Consider the following 15,941-nt stretch of genomic DNA (forward strand, 5'->3'; position numbering starts at 1 on the left):
CAAGACCCAAACAAAAAGCAAGACATAAAATGACACAAATGAAGCACAAAATTTGTAAAATAAGACACAAAATGGAAAAACTCAAGCACAACATGACACAAATGACACACAAGTGAAAAACGAGACACAAAACAACAGAAAGAAGACACAAAATGACACAAATGAGACATAAAATGATAAAAACGAGACACAAAACAACAGAAAGGAGACACAAAATGACACAAATGAGACATAAAATGATAAAAACGAGACAAACTTGACATAAATGTGAAACAAAACAACAGAAAGGAGACACAAAATGACACAAAACAGCAGGAAGGAGACACAAAACAGCAAAAATGAGACACAAAGCAACAGAAAGGAGACACAAAATGATATAAATAACCCTTAAAAATGAAAATGTTTTCCACTGCATTAACTTGGGTTCAGTTTCAGGACGACCTGAAGCTTTGTATATGTTCTAACTAAAAGAACCTCCCTGTAGAACCTCTTTCAGGGCTGTTTTTGGGGTAGAGAAAAGTTCCTAATCATTTCCTCTCTTACATCACCATCAGCAGCATAAAGCTGTCCATATATTCTACCTTAGCAAACCTCTACTGTTCTGTTTCCTACATGGATCTGGAGTTATGTCCAGTTTTGTTGCACACAGACTCAACGTTGCATTTGAAGCTGTAGGATCCGACACCACAATGAAAACAGAAAGGATAAAAGTGCTGCTCTTGTAAACTTTCACAAGACCTCCTGTCAGTGGGTGGGATACTTAGGCAGCAGGTGCACAGTCTGGACTTGGAGTTGGTTTACTGAAAGAAGTACAATGTGCAGTATGTGTGAGTACCTGAGAGACTTTGACAAACTGTGATGGTAGATTAAAAGGTCAGAACATCTCCAGAACAGCAGGACTTGTGCAATGTTTCTGGTATGAGGTGGTCACCAAAAGTGGTCCAAGAAAGGACAACCAGTGAACCAGGACAGGATCATGGACACCCAGGGATTATTGCTGCAGGTGGGGAGCAAAGGTTGAGCCACAGAAGATCTCCAGAGCATTCCAGACTGTTCTAATCCACTATAAACTGAGAACAGCTGATGCAGTCTAGTCAGTTCCAAGTCATGACTGAAACCAAAGAGCTCAGTGAGGAACCTCCAGTTTCACATTGTTGCTGCTCGCTACATGTTTAAAGGCTATAAAGTCACAAGTGTTTTCAAGGTCCAGAGTCCACAGTTTGAAGCTTCATGAAAAAGTCCAAGGAGTTCCACACTGTGAAACATGGAGCCGACGTGGTGAAGAAGTGATGAAGAGAAAACAATGAGAAGATGTTGGAGCCTCCCAGCCAGAGTCCAGACCTGAATCCATCCAGAATGTGTGGAGGAAGTGAAGAGCAGAGTGATGGAGAGGAAGCCTTCAAAGAGCTGGAGATGGACACTTGGAGGAACTAAATCCCAGTGGAGACTTGCAGAAACACTGTTAGACACTAAAACTACTGATGTGGAGGAAAAGAAAGACTTTGATACTGAGTCGTTTTGGACATGGTGTAGAAATAGCTAAAAATGCATCATTAACACAATCTAACAAAATGTTTTACTGACTTTTGTCACTTGTTTATATCATTTCCAACCAGAAGAACCCTGGTAATCAAATAAAAACTGACTTAAAATTTAAATTTGGCATGGAGATGAATCATTTTGGGCCTAAATGAGCTGGAGATGGACACAAAAATTAACTAAATCCCAGTGGAGACCTGCAGAAAGACTGTTAGACACTAGAACTACAGGGAAAGAGTGTCACTAACATGGGACATGTATAGAAATAGTTAAAAATGCATCATTATTACAATCTAACACAATATTTTACTGTCTTTTCACACTTGTTGATATTATTTTTAACCAGAAGAAATCTGGTGTTCAAATAAAAACTGACTATAAATAAAAATTTGGCATGGGGGATGAATAATTTTGGGCCTCTAAGATCTGGAGATTGATACAAAAAATTAACTAAATCCCAGCAGAGACCTATTAGACACTAGAACTACTGCTGTGGAGGAAAATAAAGACTGACACTGATTACTTAGCATAAAAATAGTTAAAAACGCATCATCAACATAATGTTTTACTGTCTTTTGTCACTTGTTTGTCATTTTCAACCAGAAGAACTGTGGTGATCGAATAAAAATTTACTATAAATTCAAATTTGGCATGAGGGATTAATAATTTTGGGCCTAAAATATCTGGTGATGGACACAAAAATGAACCAAATCCTAGCGTAGACCTTCAGAAAACCTGCAGCTTGGTGTGAATAATTTGGGTTTACCTGTACTTGAGCAGTTACAATCCACCACTGGGTGATACTTGAAGCTTATCGTCGTGTGAAACATTGAAAAACAAAACTGAAAGAACCAGACATACAATCTCCTTAGGCTGTATATTATTATGTCACAGTTTTCAATACTCCTCCAGCTCCCCCCTCCTCGTCCTGCTAATTTATCTCCACCTCCAGCCTCCTCTACACAACAACTCCAACACAATGTCCATGTGTGTTCTCTATCGAGGTCTTTGAGCTCAGGAAGAGGCCGGCGTTACACACCAAACACACACACGGGATGAGAACCTCTGGCGTGGCCTTTCCCACCGCTGCCCTCTCTGAATCAACACACTCGTACAAACACACTCGTTCACACCGCCGTGCCGCCATCAAACGGGCTTTTGTCTTCCTACAATCACACACTTATCTGCACACATCTGCATGGCAGCTCATTACTGCGACCACGACAAACCCCGTCCAGCACGTTATGTTCTCAGCTCAACAATCAGCAAATAAATATCACATTTGCAGTAAAAAAAATAGCACCTTTAGAAGTTACTGAATCAGCACTGATGCTTTCATTTTCCCCTTAATATGTTTAATAATGATAATTCAGCCAGCCACCACAGAATTAGGAAACATTCATCCTTGTAAACAAAATCTTATGGTGTTAATTACATTTCACCTTATAAAAATAGTAAACACTATTTGGTTCATGTCGCATATCAAAAAAGGGTATAGAAAATATCACTGCCACTGACACGATTCAATATCTGTCGACATGAACAAAACACAAATGAGTTATTAAGCAGAAAAATAAGTGTATACACATATCCCACATGTGATTCCCAAGGAACAGGGGGAAAATAATAACAATATATGTAATTAAAATAGCAGCCGACAACTCCACGAGATCTTTGGCTAGTACGAGATGAGGTTGAATCCAGTTCAGCGATTGCAAAGGGAGTTTTCCTGACGTGTGGGCAGATCAGTAAATGCCATTGAGCTTTAATGGCAAGCCTGACCTAACAGAAGGCACTTAAAGACGCAGAGCAGATGCAGGTCACAGTTCCACACACAGCCGCAGGAAAGTAACAGTTTGACTGTTTTTAAGACATCAGAATTGTTCCTTTGTAACTCTAAAGCCCCTTTCAGACATGCAAAACTCTGTTAATGTGACGGCATCTCAAAGAAGGTGCACCAGGCTCAGTTTTCTGGTAAAAATCGTAATCTTACAAGGTCGTACCGAGCGATATTTCAATTTTAACACAGCATATTAATGGATAGACACACATGTGACATATTTTGAGCTGTTTTGAAGCAAATTGAGGATTTTTTTTCCACGTTTCAGCATTTCATTTAGAAAATCTTCTAAGATGTTTGGACTGACTGGATTAACTCTGCTGTCACTTTAACAGACTGACAAAGCTGTGACATTCTGTATCTTCATGTCTGAAAGGCTCTCGACTGCACTCCTTTGCTTTCCCTCCCCGAAAAGTAAACACAACACAATTGCCATTATCGCCACTTTATAAGCGGCGTCACTCAGTGAGCTCAGATATGTTCTTTCTGCCATACTCCAATAAAAAGACAGGACGAGTGACGGGAGAGCTTCGCCTTCCACCGACATCTGTCATCTGTTTTCATAACTGTCCCCCTTGGTGTCATCATATATGCATAGGCTTATAGGAAGGCGAGCTCTGATTGACGGACGCAAACCTCCAAAAGAGATAAAATCTGATCAGACTGGTGAAGATTCCAGGTGTGTTTGGAACCTGCAATAAAAACAACACGGAGGAGTGTTATTATTTTAATCCCGAGGGCTGTGATTACTGGCACAGATTCCAGTGCATATTTGCTGCATCTTACCACGATGTAGTAGTCGTTGAGCTGGAAGCCGTAGAGAACCCAGGAGGTGGAAGTGAAGAAGGTGGCTACAGTCAGAGGGAAGGACAAGCACTGGACGTTACCACTGCGCACTATTTCCACCTGAACGGGAGGAAAATAGGAAGAGAGAAGCAACTATCAGTTAGCAAATAAGACTTTTTAGATTTACATTGGATCAAATGTTCAGTTACTCCTCTGCCTCCTTTAACGATAATGGTACAAGTAATAAATGTAGTCTTTTTGTAGCTCTGGAGGCGAGGCTCTCTGAAGTGGAAGCGTGGCTCCACACCATGGAAAACACCCCGCTAGCTGTTAGCCAGGCTCCCTTAGCCGGTGCGGACCGCAATAGCATAGCTGGTAGTGTAGCTTCTGCTAGCCGTCCCCTAGCAGCTCCCGAGCAGCCGGGAAGTCAGGGTAGCTGGGTGACAGTTCATATGTCCCTCTCAACCCGCCGGCCAGCAGGCAGATGGGTCCCCCATATAAAGAGCCGGGTTCTGCTCAAGGTTTCTTCCCGTTAAAAGGGAGTTTTTACTTGCTACCGTCGCCTTAGATCTTGCTCTAGGGGTTCAGGCAGTTCTGTAAAGCATCTTGAGACAATTTGACCTGTAATTGGCGCTATATAAGTAAAATTGAACTGAATTAAACGTGCAACACAAGAAAAGCACTCAGAAAGCACAGTCCTCCTCCAACGCTGCTCAGTCGTCGCATCATTACCGACGTCTGAAATCTTGAAAAAACTCGTGGCAGAAATCACAGCAACATAGAATGTGTCCATTTAATATAGATGTACCCACAAACAAAATGACATTGCGCTGAGCACAGGCGTGTGATATGTATGTGTACATTATGTACGGATACCGAATCACGTGATATATATATGAGTTCCGATTTATGGCAAAAATCGCGTTGCGTCGCGCCATAGGAACGGAATTTCGATGTAAGTCGAGACCCACCTGTACAACACATTGTTTTGGTGCAACAGTGCACAACTTCATCATTTTGGTTCAGTTTCAGCAACATGCTACAACAGAAATGCTTGCACAGCTTCAGAAATCACTTTTATATCCTCACATGCTTCATATCAGAAGGATCGAATGTGCATTGTTACCAGAAAGTGCTGAAAATGCTCAAAACTGAGTCAAGAAGTCTGTAATTGTGATGTGTGTTTTAAATACAGACCCTGGGTGGTGATTTCACCTTCCAGCTTTGCAAAACCTGCCTGATTCTCCGTCTGACTGTTCATTCCTTTGTGTAATTTCCCTTTTAGAAATTCCCTCACATGTCTAAATCCCAGTAATTGATGGCGACCGACGGCTACAAATGTCGTATAAATCTGGGATTTCCATGTAAAAGCTACTTCCACCTCTGGAATGTGCTGCGATGTCGAGGGGAACGCGAGGACAGCTTCGGGTTTACTCAGTTTGTGTGATGCTCAGGTCTGATTATGTGAACTGTAAGGAGCAAAAATGTGACCGAGGGGGATGAGACGCAAACAGAGACAGAGACTGAGAATAACAGGAAGACAGATGAAGGAAAGAAAGGCAGGAAACCGACCGACTCGGGGTCAGTGGGAGCTGAGAGGCAGATGGAGGGAAGAAGGCAAACAGGATAGAAGACGGAACCGCGAGACGACATGAAGAGACAAAAGGAAAGGAGAGCGAACAGGGGATTTATTCCTTCAGTGCACGTGCACACCGAGTGCATGTGAGATGAACCCAACTGTTGCTGCTCAGCGAGGCAAGGAAGAATGTGTGCCTGTTGCTGAAAATAAGGTGTAAGTCCTTATGAAATGTGTAAATAGCTTCAACAACACACCCAGTGCTTTGTAATAACAACTCCATTCAGTCTCTGATGAACTTGATTTTCTTGCTGCACAGCGTGAATTCCTTCAATCTGAGTCTTTACTGTTAGAAGTACAATAAAATCTCAATTTCTACATGATTGAAAGTCTACTTTTTGCCATGTTTTGATTCATAAAACAGCTCTTTGGTGTATATTTCCTCATTTTATCTTTGGTTCTATACAGCAGCATAATCCTGAAGTCTTGGGTTCAAGGACTACACAACGTTAAAGCTACAACAAGCTGCTATCTGAGTAGTTTTTGGTGTTTAAATGGGCAGAAATCAGGCATTAGTAGCTCCCATAAAAGGTGGTGTACACTCCAAGGTCAGCAATAATTCACTAACCTCAGCACTGATGATAAATGATTATCCATATTTATATTATACACTTGTGTATATTGTCACTGCTTATGCACTTCTGGTTAGATGCAATCTGTATTTCATTACCTTATTTATGTGACGTGCAATGACAATAAGCTGGATCTAAACTGTACAGAAAAGATTGATTTTTTGGCCTGCGGACTCTGGTTTAGGAAGCTTCTTTGTGCTTTTTGAAATCAATCACAATTGTTTTGAGACACTTTGATTTTGTAAAAACTTGAAAAAACTATCAGATATTGTCAGACAATAAAATGCCGTTTTTAGTCAAATCAGTAACTACAAGTATATTCCAGATGAGAGGATTTTTTCTTGTAACAACAGTTTGTCTACATTATTTATTAAACCACTACTATGAATTGATTTCTTCTTTTAAATCACTTCCTAAACTTCATTTTTGTACACTTGCCTTCATGTTGTGTCGTCTATTTTGTTCAACTATTTTATTCCATTTATTTATTACTCTGGCAAGGAATACGGCAGAGTTATGTGACGATCACCGAAGGTCAGAAATGACACAAGGACCAAGTGATTAGATTTTGGCAGTGATACAGCTTATAGTCTGGATCCACAGATTTGTTGAAGATTTCTGTATCATTGTGAGAAAGCAGCACAGCATCACGGTAACCAAGTGAACGCTACGTCAGCTGCCTGCTGAAGATCACATGATTGTGATCCTACTACAAATCCACCGCTGAGGACTTATCAGGACTTATCCGTTGGAAATCATACTAGGAACAACTGATTAAATTGTGGGGGTGTTTCTGAATCCCCTTTAAATCCTGCCGCCTGTTACATATTTAGGTCACGTGATTCAGTATCTGTACATAACGTACACATGCAGAACACACACCTGTGATCAGCACAAGGTCATTTTGTTTGTGGGTACATCTATATTAAATGGACACATTCTGTGTTGCCATGATTTCTGATCATCAATAACTAACAAATGCTGCATTTCTGACGATGCCATATGACGGAATGAGCAGCCTTGGAGGAGTACTGCGCTCTCTGAGTGCTTTTCTAGTTACTATTATCACTTTTTGCTCTTGTTTTTATGGTTTAACCTGCAATTTGTTTATTCTACTTGCCTCTTTTCTTTAATTTGATATGGCATATTTGCTGCTTTTATTATGTTATTCGTATCCATTGGTGTTTGTTGTATTCATTTTTTTGGAAAATCTTTTATCACGTTTAATAATGTTGCCCCACTTCTGTGGTTTTGCTATTGGTTGTTCTGTTGCTAAATTTTCTTCCTGAGTATCCTCCATTTTCTCGTCTGCGTAGCAGTTTGTAAACTTTGTTTTTAAAGGGCAGATAAAGTTATAGACCAAATTATAAGCAAACTATCTCCCAGTGAAGTCCGGCTGCCTGTCTACATGCAGCCTGTATGTGTTGTGTTTACCAGGTCGGTCAGCGGCGACATGTACATGCTGATGGTGACGACGCTGCAGGTGAGTCCCAGCTGGCTGAGTCGAGAGTCTCCTTCGGGTAGAAACATGCCGAAGTAGAGCCAACCGCAGGTCAGGACCGTCCCTGCCGCCACCGTCTGGGACATCACCAGCCCCTGAAAGCAGGAAATAGTCAGAACCAGCTGCAGGGAGGAGAGCGATTCCTGCTGGAGGACAAACTTACCTTGTGTTTGGTGTAGTGGAAGTACATGATGATGTAGAGGATCTGCAGAAGAGCTCCGATTATGTTGACCAGGACGATGGTCTGATCTCTCTTCAGCATCCCATAAAACAACCAACCGAGGTTACTATGGCAACAAGAGGAGCATTAGTCGAGCTGGCATCATGGCTAAAGTCTGGCTCCCTCTACACAACTAATAGTAAAGCTTGTTAGAGGACACAGTGCACACATAGAACTGGAGCTGCATCCAGTAACTATCTTTCTGGCAGAACTTTTTTGTGGAACCATTTCTCTGCAGTCGCTGTTCCCATATTTATGCATTTTAAAAGCACAGCCACCATTCAAACACTCTTGTTCAAAAGTTTGGGGTCAACCAGACAATTTCATGTTTTCCATGAAAACTCCCACTTTTATCCATGTGCTAACATAACTACACAAGGGTTTTCTAATCATCAATGAGCCTTTCAACACCATTAGCTAACACAATGTAGCATTAGAACACAGGAGTGATGGTTGCTGGAAATGTTCCTCTGTACCTCTATGGAGATATTCCATTAAAAATCAGCTGTTTCCAGCTACAATAGTCATTTATCACATTAACAATGTCTACACTGGATTTATCATTCATTTAATGTTGTCTTCATTGAAAAAAATGATTTTCTTTCAAAAATAAAGACATTTCTAAGTGACTCTAAACCATAGGTGTCAAACATGCAGCAAGCTTAGTAAAGTGTCAAAATTACAGAGAAGACATTAACTGCAGATTGTAAATTAGTAAAACTATAAATTTAAAACAATTTCTAGACCATGACAAGTTGTTTTGATCGTAAAGTAAAATACTAGGTTGTTCATTGTTCTTTTGTCATTTTGTGTCTGATTTTTCTAATATTTTGTCGTTTTTTGTCTGATTTGTGTCATTTGTTTCATGTTTTTGTCATTTTATTTCTCACTTTTGCCACTTTTTGTCAAATTTTTGTCAGTTCATCCATTTTTTGTCGCTTTCTAACTTTTGTCTAATTTTTCTCTTTTTTGTTTTGTTTTGTTTCATATGTCTCACTTTTTATTTTGTGTCTCGTTTTTGTAATTTTGTCTCATTTTTGTAATAGTTTGTCTTGTTTTTGTTGTTTTTTGTCTTTTTCCTTTGTTGTTTTGATCATAAAGTAAATGGATAAACTGAGGCACAATATTGTTGAAATTTTATTTAATTTTCTTAAGAAATTCAGGTTGTTCTTAATGTTTTGTAAAAAGATAATTCCTTAAATGTGAACATTTTTGCACTGAAACAAGAGGAAGCATTTGGAGTTGTGGTTATTTATAGGTTATTATGCTGCGATTTTACTGGTCTGGTCCATTTCAGATGAAATTGGGCTGAGTGTAGAACCTGAACTAAGATGAGTTTGACATCTCTGCTCTAAACTTTTGAAAGATAATGTACAGCCAAGTAGTGCTAAAAAAGCAGAAAATCTTCACACCGCTTTTTAAGAAACTCAGAGATTTTGTATTATTGTTAAGTGTAAAGACAGAATAGTTGTAGATCAAATTAAATATTTTTTTCCACGTGTTTTATGGCTCTTATCCAGGTTGTTTTCTCCTGACTAGATCCTTGTTTGTGTTGCATCTGCTCTCAGACGTACGTCGCTTTGGATAAAAGCATCAAGTGAAATTGTAGAATTGTAGGAAAAAAAAATATTCACAGTTTGCTGTTGAAACTCATCTAGCTTGAAGATCCATTCATCACTAATGTCAAGCAGGAGAGCCAATAAAAACACATGATCAGAGTTGTTGCTTTTACAGTGAAGTTGCGTTGATTGATTCCTGACGTCGGACTTAGCAACATGCAAGAAAACATTCAACTTTAAAGTCGAAAGGAGCTGCTGCTTTTCTTACGTTTATAACCTATTATTTTCTTTGCAACAGCTAGAAAGCTAATAATAACACAATAAAATAACGTCATTCATCACCGTTAATGCCAGAGTTCATCAGTGTTGGGCTGTAAATCTGATTGGAACACGTTTATTGGCTCATGTTGTGCCATATACTAATAATAATCTGACTAATAAGAAGATACTGAGACAGCATAAGGTCACAATACTTTAGATGGGAGCGATAAGTTGTTGTTTTTGCAAATAAATGAGCTGCAAAATGCTGATTTAATGAACTTTTCATAAAGTTGGTGCAACATTTGATCTGGTATAGTTGACTAGTGCCTGTAAACTTGCCACTGCAGGAAGAATAGTTACACAACTTTTGAAACGAAGCACAATCCGACTGTGTGTTAAAGGTGGTACTTAAACAAAGAACACCAAGATCCCGACAGGTGGAATAAAATACATCTGTTCTTCTGTGTCAATAAATAATGTGTTTGTGCCTGTTTTTATGAGTTACAGCGTGTATGATTCAGGTTAAGCCGCGGGTTTAGTTTAAGACGTTTAAAGACTGCAGGAATGAAACCTTCTTTGAAGAACCAAACCCCCAAACAATGAAGACTGACCCAGAAACTGCATCCAACGGAAAGAAACTAAAGTCTGGATAAACACAGGGTGATGTCTCAGCTGGGTGGGTGAGCTGCAGGTCTTATTATCTTAAGAATCCAGAGTTTTCATTTGTCACATGATCATACAGTTTGTGCAGTGAAATGCTAAACTGTGCAATAACAACCAGATATCCCTGAAAAAAAAGAAAAAGTCAGAAATAAATAATGACTGGGCTAAAATGCAAAATACAAGTGCACATGTACAAGAGCTGCAGTCATACATGTGTTTGCATGTGTTCTATACACACAGTCATGGAAAAATGATTAGACCACCCTTGTTTTCTTCAATTTCTTGTTCATTTTAATGCCTGGTCCAACTAAAGGTACATTTGTTTGAACAAATATAATGATAATAGCAAAAATAGGTCATAAGATTTTAAATTTAAGAGCTGATATCTCGACATTTTCCATGGTTTTCTTGATAATGACAAAACTGATTTCAGTTCTTCCATCAGTAGCTATGGCATTGTTCTGCCAAAAACAGCTTTTAGGATTCCACATTTTCTTTTCTGTCCGTATTAGTCCCAGGATCCACACAGGAGTTAGTACTGATTCATAACCATTGTTTCTGATGACTGCAGACCAACTGTAACCCTCTACCTCTACCCCTCTACCTCTACCCTCTATCTCTACCTCTACCCCTCTACCTCTACACCTCTACCTCTACCTCTACCCCTCTACCTCTACCCCTCTACCTCTACCTCTACCCCTCTACCTCTATCCCTCTATCTCTACCCCTCTATCTCTACCCCTCTACCTCTATCTCTACCCCTCTACCTCTACCCCTCTACCTCTATCCCTCTATCTCTACCCCTCTATCTCTACCTCTACCCCTCTACCTCTACACCTCTACCTCTACCCCTCTACCTCTACCCCTCTACCTCTATCTCTACCCCTCTACCTCTACCCCTCTACCTCTATCCCTCTATCTCTACCCCTCTATCTCTACCCCTCTATCTCTACCCCTCTACCTCTACCCCTCTACCTCTATCCCTCTATCTCTACCCCTCTATCTCTACCCCTCTACCTCTACCCCTCTACCTCTACCTCTACCCCTCTACCTCTACCCAATTTCCAGCAGTGCCAAGATGGCTGCCTTTGTGGCTTCACATAACTCTTTAGTTTTAGGCGTTATGTGAGAGCTGACAACTTCTGAGTTGTGCTACGGCTTGAATGTCAGCAGGAAACCACTCTAGGTCTTTGCATGTGCTGATGATGACATGAAATGTCCTCTTATATACCCTGGGAATACAATGAAGCTGAAGCATGTCAAGTAGGACATAAAGTATTATGGAATCAGCTGCATTTATTGTCGTGTTAATTGTATTCTTCAGGTAATATACATTTAGTGGTACTAGGCATTGAAATGAAGAAGAAATTGAAGAAAACAAGGGTGGTCTAATAATTTTTTCCATGACTGTCTTTACATCCATTCATGTGTGCTACGGCTTAGAAATGATGTGGAATGTAAACAATAATTATCTAATGACCTTCACCAACAATTTAAAAAGCTGAACTTCCGCATCTGTTGCAGCTTTTTTTAAATTAATTGAGAATTACATAATAAAGTGTATTACATGGTATGTGATTTCTCCTGTATTTCTACTTTGCACTGTGTCTGCAGAAGCAAATATTAAGAATGATTAACTTAAAAAAACAGACTTAAATAAGAAATTGTGCCATAATAACAGAAACTGAGTCACTCACTTAAGACATGTGGTGAGAAAAGGGAGAAACTGGATGTTGTCAGTGCTTTTGGATTCTCGCATCGTCTTCATGTCGGTCCTGGAGGCACAAACAAGCAAATAAGTAAACAAAACAGGAAGTAAACACAGATACCGACACTGAAAACACTCAAAAATAGAAGATTTAATGCATTTAGTTGTAAATACTTCTCACATTCCTTCATTTTAAACTTGCCATCACAGTGTTTGACACGAATTCAGCTCAGAAATTTACCAAAAACAGACCCGACAGCTGTGTAACATTAAAATTAAAGCAGTAAATAAGGTTAACATCGAACCTAATACAGGATATTAATGAAAAATTCCACTTACAGTCCAGTCGAGAACATCCCGACGGTGAACACGATGCAGGCCCATGACAGAAGCTGCAGAAAATCCATAGAGCGAAAGAAAATAAATCTAAAAACACCAGTCGACTCGATATTACAACCTTCAATGTGCGTTTTTTTTTAATTACGGTTTGATAAAGTGCATGAAAATAAAGATGGACTGCAGCTACGGATGATCCGTTTCCGTGTTTGCAATCAGTGTTCCCGGGGCAGCTGCGCTCTGATTGGCTGCGCGGTCAGACGGGTGGGGTGGATCTGACCAATGGAAGCCCGGAACGTTGTTAACGTGGCACGTAACGCCCTGACGTCGCCAGAGTTTTGTATGTACAGTGTGGAAGGATGAAAGTTAAACCCAGGCAGGTTTAAACAAAAAAAATATTCATAATAATGCAAATATTTCGATTTATAGTGAATTTTTATTAGACTGACAGTTTTATTCTGGCTGAAAATTAAATAAACAAGTTACAAAATACACTGAGACATTGTTTTAGTGATGTCAATGATAGATTTTAAACAGTTTCTATATATTTCTCTTATATTTTTTGTAAATAATGTAGTCATACTCCTTGAAATTCTTGCTTTTTTTTTTTTGGCTGGGCCGCTCCAATATCTTCTCATTGTTTTCTCTTCACCATTTCTTCACCACTTTGGCTCCATGTTTTGCATCATTGTCTTGTTGGAAGCTCCAATGCTGCCCAAGGAGCATTTTTTCTGCAGACTGCCTCATGTTTTCTGCCACAATCTTTTCTCATGATTACTTAGACCAAGCTGCCTGGTCCATCTGCTGAAAAACAGCACCAAAGCATCACGTTCCCACCACCATGTTTGACCGTGAAGATGCTGTTGTTGGTCTTGAATGCTTCTTTGTGCAACGCTTTATTTTTTTTTATCATGGCATTTGTAGTAAAAATGCAAACAACCAAACAACAAAGCTAACTTGTACATGAATTATTTTTATATTAACTGGTACCCAACCTGATGGTAAAGGCTAACTCCACTGTGGACACCATGGACACCCATTTGTTGCTTTTAGGCTGGGTATACTTTTCATTTCTACAAGTCTGCTCAGGTCTGCTAGATATAAATGCGGACTTCTCTGCATGCAGCCCAAAGTTTGTGGCCACTATGCTGCAAAGAGAGTAGTGCACATGCTCAGCTGTAGCGTTTATGTGCAAAATAAGTACATATGATCACATTTATGGAATGTAGCCCATACAGCAGACACCTGGCAGACTAGTAAGTAGCATATAATAGCAATAAATAAATCTACTTGTGTCACCTCTGCAAGACATAATCAAGGCTTAATACTGCTTTCTAGTCTGCTTGCACGACTCTGTTGTGTACATGTATATTTAGTTTTATCCATGCAGACACACTAATGCCCTTTAGTTTTACTTAGAGTCACCTGACATCTGCTTCCTGTTGGGGATCAGCTGTCAATCATCTACAATGATACGCCCATCCAACAGTGGGAAATGGTGCGACCTCTCACCTGCCCAAACTCACCTGTGGGCGCATTCATTCCACTTCATTTAGTACCACTCAGTCTGTGAAGAAGGTTGTAGCCTGTAAAGTCATGTGTGGTTGTGTAAGAAACTCTCCAAAGTCTGAAGAAATAATTTTGATTGGTTCAAGCTCATATCAGATTTAAAACTCAGAACAGAAAGCAGACTTGAGGTGGATAATTTTAATGAATTGAGGAAACACAGGGGGTCTAAAACTGAAAAGATGATTTCGATCACAATTATAATCAGTTTTCTGTCATATCCTCAACCTGGTGGAAGTGGAATATTAAATTCCTGGAGTTTAGCAGAATAGGACACATCAGAGGATTCTTTTCATCACTAGTTTTTGCTTTTTTCTTGTTGTTTCTGATCATTTTTTCACCGCACAGTCCAGCTAAGAAGACAAAACATCACTCTGTGAATCTGTTGAATCGGCTGATCTAAAGCTTTGTTTTTTTAAGACTGAAAGACTCAGGTTTACATCATTACACCAACGTAATTACATGTATATTCTGGGTGTTCACAATCCAAAATGAAATGTTTAAAATGAAAATTAAAAGTGCACTCCGCTGGGGCGCACCGGCGTTGTTTGATTAATGCAATCTCCTCTGCATCATTTTTCAAGCTGCTGTGTTATTTCATGGATATTACGTCCAGGAATTAAGATTCATATTTCAACCCGTGAATTAAAAGCTACTGCTGTCGCCTCATTTAGCAAAGTTAAGGGCAAATTTAATGCTAATCACCTTAAATGTCCTCATTAACTTTCTCTGGCCCTTCCTTCCTCCTCCTTCTATCAAGGCCGAGCTGCTTTTTCACTTTTCAGAAATCTTTCAAACTTGACCTTTAATAACAATCTCTGATGTATAATTTTCTCCCTTCATCTCCTTTATTTTTGTAGCTTTCAGTTCTTCGCATCTGTTTGACATTTACATTTTTTCCCTTCATCACTGTTTTTAAGGTCATTTCGATTTAAATGCTAAGCAATTTCATCTCTTTATATTTGATCTTTCTCTTATTCAATTATGATTCACTTTTTTTGTGACTTTCTTTATTTGAAGATGCCTGAATTCCTCTCAATGTTATGCCAACAAAATTTTAGAATGTTAAAGTTTATCTTTGATGAACCTCGATCTTTTGAAGTAATTGAAAAAATGCCATATTTAATAGAATATCACTTAAATGTCAAATTATTTAAAATCGTATCACTTTGCAGTAATTGTATTACATCTAAGGTGAACAGAAGGTATTTGCTCAGATGTAAAATTAAAAACTAACAGTTTAGATTTACTATATCACAAAAACAGGCCCCACTGTAGGATGCAAATCAATTTTTTTCAGTATGTCGTATGTCCACCTTTATTTTTGATGAATGATATCAAATTTCTGCAGAGATGTTCTGCTGTTCTTCTTCGATCATTCTTTCAGTTGCTCTTTGCTAGAGGGGTTGTGTTGCTTTACCTTTCCTTAAAATACCCCAAATGTGTTCAATTGGATTCAAGTCAGAACAAATATTTGTCCAGGTTCATAGTTTTCAGTTTGTCTATCTTTAGAAACTCTTCACAGTATTTCTTCCTTTGAAATTCTAGTGAGATTTAGCTCTTTGGATGGTTCTCCTGTTGGAATCTTCCTCTTCTTCAAGCTTCTTGTCAGCCAGTATTTTGGTTTATCCTCAGACATTCATCTATAAATGTTGTCCCTCCAACATCTTTTGCTCTCATTCAGCCCCATATCATCATACTTCCACCTCCATGCTTCACTGTCAGGACTATGCATCCACTTTGGTAGTCCTGGT

The 15,941-nt window shown here is 39.2% G+C and overlaps 1 protein-coding gene across 1 annotated transcript; it reads right to left on the bottom strand.

Annotated features, from left to right (window-relative positions):
* Positions 1 to 2,872: 2,872 nt before the first annotated feature.
* slc50a1 (solute carrier family 50 member 1) lies at positions 2,873 to 12,853 on the bottom strand. Its single transcript, XM_023293588.3, has 6 exons — positions 12,625 to 12,853; positions 12,275 to 12,352; positions 8,038 to 8,161; positions 7,808 to 7,969; positions 4,166 to 4,285; positions 2,873 to 4,071 (listed from the first exon to the last, which is right to left on the bottom strand). The coding sequence occupies exons 1-6, from the start codon at positions 12,690 to 12,692 to the stop codon at positions 3,964 to 3,966; spliced, it is 660 nt and encodes a 219-aa protein (XP_023149356.2). The 5' UTR covers positions 12,693 to 12,853; the 3' UTR covers positions 2,873 to 3,963.
* Between the last annotated feature and the right edge of the window lie 3,088 nt (positions 12,854 to 15,941).

Source organism: Amphiprion ocellaris, chromosome 9 (genome assembly GCF_022539595.1).
Source record: "Amphiprion ocellaris isolate individual 3 ecotype Okinawa chromosome 9, ASM2253959v1, whole genome shotgun sequence".
NCBI classification, from domain to species: domain Eukaryota; kingdom Metazoa; phylum Chordata; class Actinopteri; family Pomacentridae; genus Amphiprion; species Amphiprion ocellaris.

What these genes read in the sequence shown, in the direction of transcription:
- slc50a1 (XM_023293588.3), bottom strand. Translation starts at nt 12,692, where the DNA reads ATGGATTTTCTGCAGCTTCTGTCATGGGCCTGCATCGTGTTCACCGTC. An exon ending in TTTCTCACCACATGTCTTAA is followed by an intron (nt 8,162 to 12,274) that starts GTGAGTGACTCA and finishes TTGTTGCCATAG; the next exon opens with TAACCTCGGTTGGTTGTTTT. An exon ending in TCCACTACACCAAACACAAG is followed by an intron (nt 7,970 to 8,037) that starts GTAAGTTTGTCC and finishes TCCTGCTTTCAG; the next exon opens with GGGCTGGTGATGTCCCAGAC.